Here is a 12,153-nt window from a genome sequence, read left to right on the forward strand (position 1 = left end):
AAGGTATGAAAATCAAAGCTTCTAAGAGATTTCATTGATGCTTTCTTTTCTATCCCTTTCTTTATATTGTTCATGCTAGCTGGGGTTGTCATAATTAGTTGCATGTGGCTGAAAATCAATGAAAGTGATTCTCCTTGCACTGTGCTTCTGACCAAGTGATGCAAGTATCTGAAATAGAGGATGGGAAGAATTGCGGAGAAGTCCCTGAAGGTATGGGGATTAGATTACATACATACTCCCACCACATAATAACCTAATTCTTGATCTATTGTTAAATTGTTGAATAGGGGATAAGTTCCTGAAGGCAATGATAAAATCAGGGATTATTGTTGAATAGCAGATCATGTTAATTTATTGTTGATTAATTCTACCATTTGTATCACCTCTTTTTCTTTTCTTTTTTTCCTTTTTTCCTATCAAATTTCACAGGGTAAACATGAAATGCACTGTTACTGATAAAGTACACTCATATCAAAATTGAATAATATATACAGATTTTATCACCTATATCGGCTCTTTCGGGGTAAATAAAATCACAAAACTAGAAAAATAAACGACAGGATCTGACTTCATTATTCTTAAGAAATTAGCACAAAACTAGAAACATAAACGACAGCATTTGACTTCATTATTCTTAAAAGAAAATAGGAGTTCAGCATTCCCATACAATACTCTTGTTGTTTGGAAGCATAGTCCACCCGCCAGGTTTCGGCAATGGAGTTGCAAAAGATCCCATCATCTCGATGAGAATTACCCACAGAAATGCTCTCCATTTCGTCTCTTTTATCTTTCTTCACTTCTCTCTTTGCTTATGGCTGTTTGGATTTGTTCCAGAGTTTTCCCCTTTGTTTCAGGTACAAAGAAAATCACAAAAACTATAGCTAGAGCATTGATTGCTGCATACAGAATGAAAGTACCTGCAGACATAGAGTACGTTACTACGTTTAGCTTCCTCAGTGATTTTGTTATATCTGTATGATATCATAAGCAAGGAAAATATTGATTCTATTTACCATAGGTGCTCCAACTCATAAGGAAGTTGAAAGAGTAGGAACACAACCATGCACCAAACCAGTTCACTAGCGTGGCTAAGCTTCCGGCCTGCCCTTTAATATTTATAGGGAATATCTGCAGCAAATAGCAGTTACTTTAGATCGGTCACATTATCAAACCATGGATGAATAATTGAGTAAATCTTGTGAATCTTTTGTACCTCAGACATAATAAGCCAAGGTACTGCTCCCATTCCGATTGAAAAGGCGCATACGAAGATCTGAAACCAAAAACCAACTGTTAATAAAGAGTAAAACTACAGTAAAAAAAATGAGAACTTCAATTACCAAAGACACCAATCTGTGACGGAGAATATGTTTTGACAAGGCTGATGAACTTACCAGTATGCCAGTTACAGCAAGTACGGGAGCACCATTGAGAGCCAATTCTTGAGCCTGGTTCAGAAAGAGTTTTATTGTCATATTACTATCGGATAAAACCTAAAACTATAGGTATTAAGGTCAATGTTTGAGGATCACCGTGAGAAAGAATGCAATTGCAGTCACCACACAGCCAAGTAGCAATCCTGATGCAGAAGTCTAGATCGAAGTGGAAAGTGTTAAAAAAATTTAACGTGAAAAAGAATCTCAGAAAATTCTCAGTACCAAAACTTTTGTGCACTAGTTTACCAAAATCAGGGGCTTTCGTCCAGCTTTATCCATTATGGATGCACCAATGCCAGTTACCACAACCTGTAAACCATAACAGCATCAGGGGACTACAAATGGAAACAGATTAAGAGATTGTAAGAGTGCTGTCAAAGAACTAATTTAAACCTGGAGAATAGCGTACGTTATAGTTCCAATGGTGGAAGAAAATCCTGAGAAAATTTAAATAGAAGATTTAGATTTCGATAGTAGAGCACAACTACTTGCTTCAGGCGAGCAGTTCAGGTCATTAGTAAAAATGAACTTATATACCTGCTTGCTCAAAAATATCACCGACATAGAAACAGACACCATTGATTCCTCCCAGTTCTTGAAAGACCATCAAGCCCACTGCTATCTAATACAATAGAATTGACAGCAAAGGAGAGTGAACTCAAGGGAAAAGAATGACAAAACTGATCACACAAATGAAGGGAGATGCCATTACCAAGACTGAGGGCAAGTATCTCCTTTGAAACAAACCTAGCAATTTGGCTTTAGGGAGACCATCAAGAGTTGCTATATACTCCTGTCAATGAAGGGACATGGTATTTCATCAGATATATGATCTTCCCAATGCTCTCTGATATGGTCAATAAAGAGATGAATTTCAGGAATTTGAGATAAGAAAAGGATTTCTGCTGCTTCAAGAGATACGTCAGCATTTTTCCCCCGAAGTTTCTGCAGTGCAACTTCAAAATCTTTGTGGCGTCCTGTCTTTGCCTGCACCCATGATGAGGTAAGTCTCTATTTTGCGTGCATGAAACCATGAAACCATGAAAATTAAGAGAAAAACAAAATCACAAACAATTTAGGAAAATAGAGGCAGTTTCTCACCAACCATCTTGGAGACTCGGGAATGAAAAAGAGACCGAAAAGGGTCACAGCACACGGAATTAGTCCTGCAATTATTCACCGCACAAATGAACCCTCTTGTCGCCGTATTAGACACCATAGGGTATTCTAATTTCTAACTAACAAGCACAGTTTGTCTAAGAAATTTACCTATTAAAGCCCTCCAACTTACTACAATCCCAATTATGAAGGAAACAGAGATTCCAGAAACAATCATTAACTGTGACACAGATACCGAAAGAAAGAGCATAAGGGAAATTCAAAATAATAAGAAATTATCCAAATCCCTCTAGTTTGTTGTTGAAATTATCAAAAATTGTTAACACCATTTCCATTTCTCGTCAACTGTTTACCTGATTTAAGGCACTTAGTCTTCCTCGAAGATTTTTGGGTGCAATTTCGGAAATGAAAACTGGTACCTTGTCATCCATCCAATATTTCATCAAACTTTTTTAATAACGTATATTCACATAGCATCTTTAAGGTACTTCCTCAGCATTAAATTAATTCCATTACAGTGTGGTCTCATAATCTAAAATTACAGAGGATGGCGAAAACTCACAACATATGAAAAGGCTCCCATTCCATATCCAGTTGCCAATCTCCCAATGTCAAGAGCCCAAGCACCCTTAAATAGCAGTAAGATGTGGAACATGAATAAGGTCACATAGGAGAAATTTGTTCTAGGTAAAAACACATACCGAATACTAACCTCAGCAAAGTAAATAGCAAGCCAACCTACAACAGAGAAAGCAGTCAAAGGCTCAAAGCACAGGACAGTCTCATGGCCTGCATACAATGTTACAGTAAAGACATTGCTAGATAGTGATTATCAAGGAAACAGAACAATTATACTTTATAATTTCAGAATGAGTGGCAACATAGTTTCCAATTCATACCCCTTTAAGACCAACAAAATCGGTGATGGGTCCAATAGTGATAACACCTATCATTGCACCAAATGTGAGAATGAAGCCAAACACTGAGTACTGCATAATGAAGAGAGAAGAAACTTCAGTTTGGAAGTCTTCATGACCAAAATTTTGAAGTTGTTAACTGAAAAGATACTTGCAATGGCTCAGCAGCCATGGACCATTCAAATGACAAGTGGCCACAGTTCAAAATCTCAGACACTCCAGCAGCAATAAAAATAAAAAAATAAGTGCTCTAATCAATTGCATACCTCTGACACTGATAAACTGAGATCTTCCGTGATGGCAGACTGAGTAGGCGATGAATAACCCACCTGAAAGCCAACAATAGAATCGAAGAATAGAACTCTGCTTATACATAGATCACAGCTTTCATGATGAACCAATGAAAAGTTAAATAAACATGCAGACTAGCACTTACACAGTTACACAGCATCCGAATTCATAAGAGCCGCAAACTGCGACAAATGTGCTCAGGTAAACCATCCATTGATCCTCTTTGCTGCTTCCATGACCAGATCCCTCTCCAGTACCGCTAATGAGTGGCTCCCTTATGTTCTCCTGCACAACATTCTCCACATCCTCTCTGATCGCCATGCTTCCCGATTTATACAACTCTCACAACGTATCTGAATCTCTAAAAGAGGCAAAGAGAAGATTCAAAGAGATGACTTCAGTGAGCAAAAAACAATGAGATTATGGAAGCCAAGAAATCATCATCCTCTTTATAGACAAACAGACACACACAGAGAACACATCATTGCAGCATATGAATGATGCAAAGTTTTCTACTGAATGTATATATTCTAAACCTGTTAAGTTTGACCAAACGGGGCCACAGACAGAGATCTAACCGCAGAATTAAAGTATTCCATGGCCAGCTCTGAGATTATTCAAAGAACACTAGAAGCCATTTGAGACCCTAGCAATTACTAGAAAATAGAAATACAGGCATGATACCTACCTGCCTTCTCCTCCATGTTGTTTTCCTTTATCAAAGTACCAACGCCCCTAATGAACATGTATACCTACCAGCCAGTCGATATTTTTAACAGCCAAGATCGAATATGAAAGGTTCACATCTCAGTAAAATATGCAGCAAAGAATGGCATCACATTTCAAGAAAATTCACTCCAGAGTCCAGAGAAATGTTGAGGATCTATCTATCTAAATCACGTCCAAATATGGTACAAATGTGATATTGACATTAACATCGACAAGTCTGATAGCAAAAAATGTGGAACTCAAACTATTCTACCTAAAAGAATCAACTCTATGATCATACATCTACTTTATCTTTACAGTGGGAAGTTTAATAGAAGCAATACAATCAAAGCCAACAAACAAATTGGGGTGAGCATACCAATTAGTGGAAATCTCTGTCAAAGAGTCGATGCTTTATCTCTTGCCAGAGTCACCTCCCTTCTGTTGTTGAACCGCCTGAACTTTCTCCATCTCCCTTATGGTCACGAGGAAGGCTACTTTCAAATGTGTAAGTCTGGAAGCCTCCTGTACTGAGAGCTGAATGGAGTCACAGCTACAGTATCTTTCTATATCATCAATCTCGGCCACAAGGGGAATTGGTCTTTCCGGGATTGAGGGAACTGACAAGTCTGTTTCCAACATTTTTACAACCTGATCCATTGTTGGCCTAGCATACAACTGTGGATGAGAACAAAGAACAGCAACCAATACATACTTCTCTAAAACTTCAGGTGGATCCTTCTCTGGCATATCTTCAATGACATCCAGCGCCCTTCCTTCTCGCACCATGGACCATGCCCAATCCGTCACAAGTGATCGACGGCTGATTATCATTGTTCACATAGAAAGCAATGGCTTGAAGCCACTTAATGAGTAGAGAAATTAGTTCCAAAATGCTTATATAGATTTCTGTTCATGAGCTTACATATTGAAAATACAGTTCTTGTTGTAATATCAATGGAACAGTTATTGCTGTTCTATTCACTTTCATACCTCTGCTAATGACAAACTGGGATCTTCAGTGATGGCGTCCTGAGTAGGAGACGAAAAATCTGCCTGGAAGCCAAAAAGAGTGTCAGAACCAGAAAATATGCTCGTTCAAATATCACAACATTCATACCAAGTACTTACACAGCATTCTCTACAAAAAGAGTGGCTCTCTTGAATTCTCTACGTCCTCTTTGTTGGCCATGTCTGCAACAATTTATACAACTCGATCCCACTATCTCTATAAGCGGAAAACCGAAGAAGATCCAAAGAGTTGAGCAATGCAAGAAAGGAAGTACCAGAATATGGAAACCAGGAATTGTTTGATGCAAGAATTTGCTACAAAAGTAAGATTTCCTCAACTTGTAAGTTTGGTGTGTGACTGACTGACAGTTGCTGATATTTAAGAAAAAGCTAAAATCTAAAGCGTAGGCTAGTCTTGTGCTCAATCAGTAAAAACTTGACTTGCTCATGTTGGGTACTCAACTGCGTTAGCTGACAAGGCCGTCAGTGGCATCACTTCTGTAAAAATGGAATATATCTATATAAAACTCTGCTTATCTATGGAATAAATCTTTGTCGTGTAGAAGTTAATAAAATAAGATCAACATGTACATTCACAACTTGCTCAAAGACACAACAGAATGATGAAAAGGATAAATAAAATAAAGGGAAAATGCTCATTTACCCAATTTTAGCTTAAAATTTGCCCACTTGCTCCACTAACTGTTTTTTAACCCCGTTTACCCAAAACACTCTAAGGGATTATTTCCCCTTTACCCAATTAATTCTTTTTTTCTTCTTTTTATTTATTTTTGAGACTTTTTTGCCCTCTCCCCCCCCCCCTCTCTCTCTCTCTCTCTCTCTCTCTCCAGACGACGTCGGATTTCTCTCTCCCTCCCTCCATCCCTCGAACAGGTCGCCCACGACGCCTGCTCTCGCCATCGTGGCGCCGAAACTCATCGTCGTGCTCTCCGTGGCCAGGCTTGACTCCAAGCCAACGGTCCTCGTAGCTTAGAAGCTCGGCGAGGCCGGGGTTGACCTTCTGAAGGAATCGACGACGGACTGAAAACTGCTATCTGCTGTTGTGCAGTCATAACCATAAAAGTTGTTACATTAGTGCCCCCCAGTAGACTTTGTATTGGGGGCCAATGATGACTGCTTTATTTATTAACGGACTGAAAACTACTATTCCAAAGTAAATGTAGTGTTAAATTGCAGTAGTCGATAAATGAAAAAAATTGTGTGGTTTGTGTCAGTCTAGTGGGGGCAGTAGACAGAATATTGACCCTCAAAATGTGGGTTTTTAGACATTATCTGTTGTTTTGAGTGTGAATAACTTCTATAATCTGTGAAACATAAGAAGCGGTGTAATGTTTGATGGTCTATTGGGGGGCAGTAGACACATTAGTGCCACCCAATAATGTCTTACTTAGGAGATAGTAATCATCTCTTGTTGATTTGTTTGTGATAAAGTGCAATACACCGTGAATCCTTGAAACTGGTGCAAGTTTTAATGGTTTAGTGCGGGGCAGTAGACACATTACTGCCCCCCAAATAATGTCTTCGTTTTAAGTCAGAACCCTTCACTTAATTATCATTGACAGATTATTGTACTTTAATAAACTCAAGACAACATAAGACTTATCAAAACTCTAATTTTAGTGATTAATTAACCACAGTTAAGAAATTAGTGGGGGGCAATAATCTGTCTATTACCCCCCAATAGACCACAGTTTTAACGTCGTCCGAGACCTGCAAGGGTAGCCCAGACCCGATTCCGGCGTGGAGAGCTTTCCGTACATCTGACGAACAAAACCGGCGAAGCCCAGAGGGGTTGGGATCGTGGAGTTAGATGGCGTCATCCTCTGGTGGTCCGACGGTGGGACGGAGCGGCGACGGTGGAGGCCGACATCGACGGTGGAGTGGTGGGCGTGGTGGCTCAGAGAGAGAGAGAGAGAAAGAGAGCCTGAGACGAGGTTAGAGAGAGAGAGAGAGAGAGAGAGAGAGAGAGATATGAGTTTAATTTGTTAATTAAAATGAGGGCAATACTGTCAAACACTGTTAGATTGGGTAAATGGGGTTAAAAAACTCTTGGTGGAGTAAGTGAGTAATTTTTAGCTAAAAATTAGGTAAGTGGTCACAGCCCCTAAAATAAAAACCATATATGGTTATTTTTCTCGGACTCTGAAGATTCTGAGTCAAAAACAATAGGACCCAGATCCGAGAATGAAGATAAAATGGTGAAAGAAAAATACAATGATGGCTGATATATTGGTTGGTGGAAAATTTTTGTTATGAACCGGCGGCCGCCAGTGCAGGTTTTCTAATTTCTATCATATTTACTGTCTATTTCATATATAGAAATTAATATTGTGGTCCAATTTACTTAGACACACGTATCAAGTTATGAAAATCAAAGCTTCTAAGACATTTCATTGATACTTTATTTTCTGTCCCTATCTTTATATTGTTCATGCTAGGTGGGGTTGTCACAATTAGTTGCATGTGGCTGAAAGTCAATGAAAGTGATTCTACTTGGACGCACACTTGCACTGTGCTTCTGATTAAGTGATGCAAGTATCATGAGATGAATTGCGGATAAGTCCCTGAAGGCATGGGGACCTACATACTCCCACCACAGAATCTAATTCTTGATCTATTGTTAAGTTGTTGAATCGGGGATAAGTTCCTGAAGGCAATGATAAAATCAGGGATTATTGTTTTGTAGTAGATCATGTTAATTTATTGTTGAACTGTGGAAGGAAAATTGACTTTGTGTGCCTAATCAAACTAGGATTAGTTTCATAGTTGTAATAGGAGATAAAGTTCTAGAATTTTTAGTCATATTCAGAATAGTATTCCTTGTAACATTAGAACATCTACTTTGTAATCCCTATATATAAGGGGCTCCTATTCTCAATAATGAAACACAATTCTCTCATCAATCTCTCTCAATTCTATTATTCTTAAACACGTTATCAGCACGAGTCTTAACCTTGAGATCAATAATCTAAAAACAGAAAATTCTTCAACATCACATTTTCACCGTTGCACCTAGCCCGTGCTAGACTAGCCGCTGCTGCCCACTGGCAGGCCCCTGAGCCGCACGCTGCCCCTGCAGCCCTTACGCACCCGTGTGCCACCTACTGCCCCTTCAGCATAGCCGCACAGCTGCTGCCCCTACAGCACAGCAGGACGCTCGTTCCTGTGCAGATCATCCTGCTTGCAAGCCAGTAAACGTCTTGATAGGGACCTCAGATCAAAATTCTTCCTTCATCAAAGTTGTTCGTCTCTGTCTCTTCTATCTGACTTCAAAATTTCAGCTTTATCAGAGTTGTTTTGAGACCTGTACACCAATCAAAGTGAAAGCTGTTAAGAGGCAAATCTGCTCCGAATTTCAAACAAAAAATCCTTGAAAACCGCTACTGCCACCTTCAAGCATCGCTGCAGCAGCTCCTAGCCCACGCCAGCCTCATCTACGTGCCTGCCCCTGCAGCGCCTACGTGCCCCTGCTCACGCATCCGTCAGCCAGCTCCTTGGCTTACCTCAGCCAGACCTGTATCGGCCACACAGCAGGGATTGAAAGATAGTTTGCAATCCCCGACCCAGGATCGATAGCACGCCTGCATCAACACGCGCATGTATTGAGAATTTCAAGTTCCGAAATTCATGAGTAAGTTTTCACAAATAAGTTATTCCCGTTTTTGAAATTTAAATTTACTTTTCTTCGGGGACTTACAAAATCCCTCCTTCTACATCCCACCTTTCTGTAACGTGGGTTCAATTTGCTAAAAGCGGAATCGTGGGGATTCACACTACATACGAATTAAAAGCGTTCATAATCTTCGGACTAAGAGTGTCCGTGAGCATCGATTTTTACGAACTAAGAGCGTTCGTAGACTATGGACTAAGAGCGTTCGTAAGCATAAAAATTTGACCATATAAACGTCATTAGTTTCAATCCAAATCCAAAAATTTGGAAACTATCAACAAAGACAGTGGTTATAACTCTTTCTCACTAGGCGTACTCAAGAGTAATTGTGATGTCTAGGAAAGGTTTGAACTGAGAGAACGGCTTTAAAAGTGAGCAACGCTCCACCAAAATCTTGCCTTACCTTACCTGGTCACAACCAAATTGGAATTACCAAATGGATTGAGTAGCTACTGCTTGTCTAAGCTTGATTACCCTTTTTGGATTAAATTTAGAAACTTTGACGTAATCATTGGCTTTCATTAAAATAAAGTGTCGATTTTGATTCGAACTTTATTCATTCAAGTATGTTTCCCGGAGAGCTAGAATGTCTAGTGGATAGTGCTACTACGCACACCATACTTCGAAATAAGCAGTTATTTCTTGAGATGACGCCTACTCGATCTTCAGTGACTACAATGGCAGGGTCATCTAAATTAATTCATGGTTGAGGACTAGCTCAATTCTTGTTGCCAAATGGCACAATCCTTAATGTCACTGAAGCTCTCTACGCTTCTAGGGCTGAAAGAACCCTTTTGAGCTTCAAAGATATAAGAGCCAATGGTTTTCATGTGGAAACACATTGTGAGAATGGACAAGAGTTCTTTTGCATCACCTCTAATGACTACGGACACAAAAGAGTCTTAGAGAAACTTATGTGTCGTTCTAGTGGGTTGTATGCAACCACTATTCGAATCATTAAATCCAATCATGTTATGAGAGATGATTTATGGGATTCTGATACATATAGGCTTTGGCATGACCGTCTGGGACACCCAGGTCGTGATATGATGATCTGTATATTAAAGACTTCACACGGACATCCATTCTTCAGAACGAAGAGAAGTAAAAACCAAAAATTGGTTCGAGGAGATGCACCTGCCCCTCACGGCCCCAAGACTGTGCAAGACCGGCCACTTAGGGCCAGCGCCGTCTACCCCCTACGGCAACAACATGACTTTGACGCCATGGACCATTGTTTGACTCCTCCTTCTACTTCTAAAGTTAATTGTGACTTCATGGCTCAACCAAAATCCTCATTGGTTGTTTCTCAAGCCCATCATTCGTTCTGCAAAGCCTGCTCTTTAGCAAAATTAGGATCGAGACCATCCTATGCAAAAGACACTAAAGAAAATATACCATTCTTGCAAAGAATCCAATGTGATATTTGTGGACCTATTCAACCATCATGCGGACCATTTAGATATTTTATGATGTTGGTTGATGCATCGACACGCTGGTCACATGTCATGCTTTTATCCACAAGGAACGCTGCATTTGCTAAACTCCTAGCCTAAATTATTAAGTTAAGGGCTCACCACCCTGATCATCCTATTAAGTCTATAAGATTAGAAAATACTGGGGAGTTTACATCAAAAACTTTTTATGATTATTGCATGTCCATTGAAATTGAAGTTGAACATCCTGTTCCTCATGTTCACACCCAAAATGGTCTCGCAGAAGCCGCCATTAAACGGCTACAAATGGTCGCTAAAGCATTGGTAATGCTCACCAATCTCCCTATTTCTGCTTGGGGCTATGCAATATTGTATGCAATTGTGCTTATTCGTCTGAGGCCTACTGCCACTCAACCTTTTTCTGCGTCCCAGATGGTGACTGGGTATGAGCCTGATGTCTCACACTTACGCATATTTAGGTGTGCAGTTTATGACTTTATGTGCCAATTGTGCCTCCACAGTGCACCAAAATGGGTCCTCAAAGATGATTAGGCATTTATGTTGGATATGATTCTCCAACGATTGTCCGCTACTTAGAACCCTTGACAAGCGATCTCTTCACCGCTGGATTTGCAGATTGTCACTTTGATGAGATAGTCTTCCAGTTGTTAGGGGGAGATAAGAACATAAATGTTCAACAGGAACGACAGGAATTGTCGTGGTCTGTCCCCACTCTGTCTCATCTTGATCCCTGAACCGCACAGCCCGAAATTGAAGTGCGGAGAATTCTCAATCTTCAAAACGTAGCAGAATCGATGCCTGATGCGTTTTCTGATATAGCTAAAGTGACGAGATCACATATACCTACTGCAAACGTGCCTGCAAGGATTGAAGTCCCTAAAATTAGAGGACATGACGCCATCTCAAGGGCAACTGAGCATGGCGCCAACGTCCCCTCTCATAGTGATGGTGACGTTGTGCCTAGACCCATGGCTCTTGCCAGGAAGCGCGGGAGGCCTATAGGTTCGATGGATTCTCGCCCAAGAAAGAAAGCGAGTTTGGCACAAAATAATCCATTAATCATCGATGTAAATAATCCATCTCATGAAAATATTCCGGATTATGGTTATGTCCAAGAGACATCATTGGGGGACGCTCCAATGTCAGAACCACTTCCAGATAATAGAAAGATCTCCATGAATTACACTAGTATACATGAGATGATGGATAGAAATTCTATGGCTATTGATGATGCATTTGCATATCATGTTGCAAAAGGAATTATTGAATATGATGATATCGAACCTCGCTCTGTCGAAGAATGTCAATGAAGAGCGGATTGGCCTAAATGGAAAAATGCGATCTAGGCTAAATTAGATTCACTAGCAAAGAGACAGGTATTTGAGCCTATAACGCAGACACCCCCAGATGTAAAACATGTTGGCCATAAATGGGTCTTTGTTAGAAAGCGTAATGAGAAAAATGAGGTGGTTAGATATAAAGCCCGCCTCGTGGAGCAAGGTTTCTCACAACGCCCTGTAATC

The 12,153-nt window shown here is 40.1% G+C and overlaps 1 protein-coding gene across 1 annotated transcript; it reads right to left on the minus strand.

The window, feature by feature from the left end:
* Nucleotides 1–444: 444 nt before the first annotated feature.
* On the minus strand, nt 445–5,862 carry LOC112172558 (sugar transporter ERD6-like 7). The gene is made up of 21 exons (XM_040509469.1): nt 5,603–5,862; nt 5,465–5,527; nt 4,851–5,294; nt 3,917–4,124; nt 3,739–3,801; nt 3,455–3,544; nt 3,268–3,318; nt 3,118–3,183; nt 2,909–2,974; nt 2,706–2,775; nt 2,538–2,602; nt 2,335–2,423; nt 2,149–2,233; nt 1,974–2,058; nt 1,830–1,873; nt 1,683–1,745; nt 1,533–1,592; nt 1,395–1,448; nt 1,214–1,273; nt 1,014–1,128; nt 445–917 (listed from the first exon to the last, which is right to left on the minus strand). Exons 4-21 carry the CDS (start codon nt 4,082–4,084, stop codon nt 784–786), a joined length of 1,428 nt encoding a protein of 475 aa, XP_040365403.1. The 5' UTR covers nt 4,085–4,124; nt 4,851–5,294; nt 5,465–5,527; nt 5,603–5,862; the 3' UTR covers nt 445–783.
* Nucleotides 5,863–12,153: the final 6,291 nt, after the last annotated feature.

The sequence above is a fragment of the Rosa chinensis genome, chromosome 6, assembly GCF_002994745.2.
Source record: "Rosa chinensis cultivar Old Blush chromosome 6, RchiOBHm-V2, whole genome shotgun sequence".
Classification (NCBI taxonomy): domain Eukaryota; kingdom Viridiplantae; phylum Streptophyta; class Magnoliopsida; order Rosales; family Rosaceae; genus Rosa; species Rosa chinensis.

Bases quoted from the DNA above. Each gene is read 5' to 3' on its own strand.
- LOC112172558 (XM_040509469.1), bottom strand. From the start codon at position 4,084: ATGGCGATCAGAGAGGATGTGGAGAATGTTGTGCAGGAGAACATAAGG. The intron at 2,603-2,705 runs GTAAATTTCTTA...GAATAATTGCAG, and splicing joins AAGTTGGAGGGCTTTAATAG to GACTAATTCCGTGTGCTGTG. The intron at 2,059-2,148 runs GTAATGGCATCT...CTATTGTATTAG, and splicing joins GATACTTGCCCTCAGTCTTG to ATAGCAGTGGGCTTGATGGT.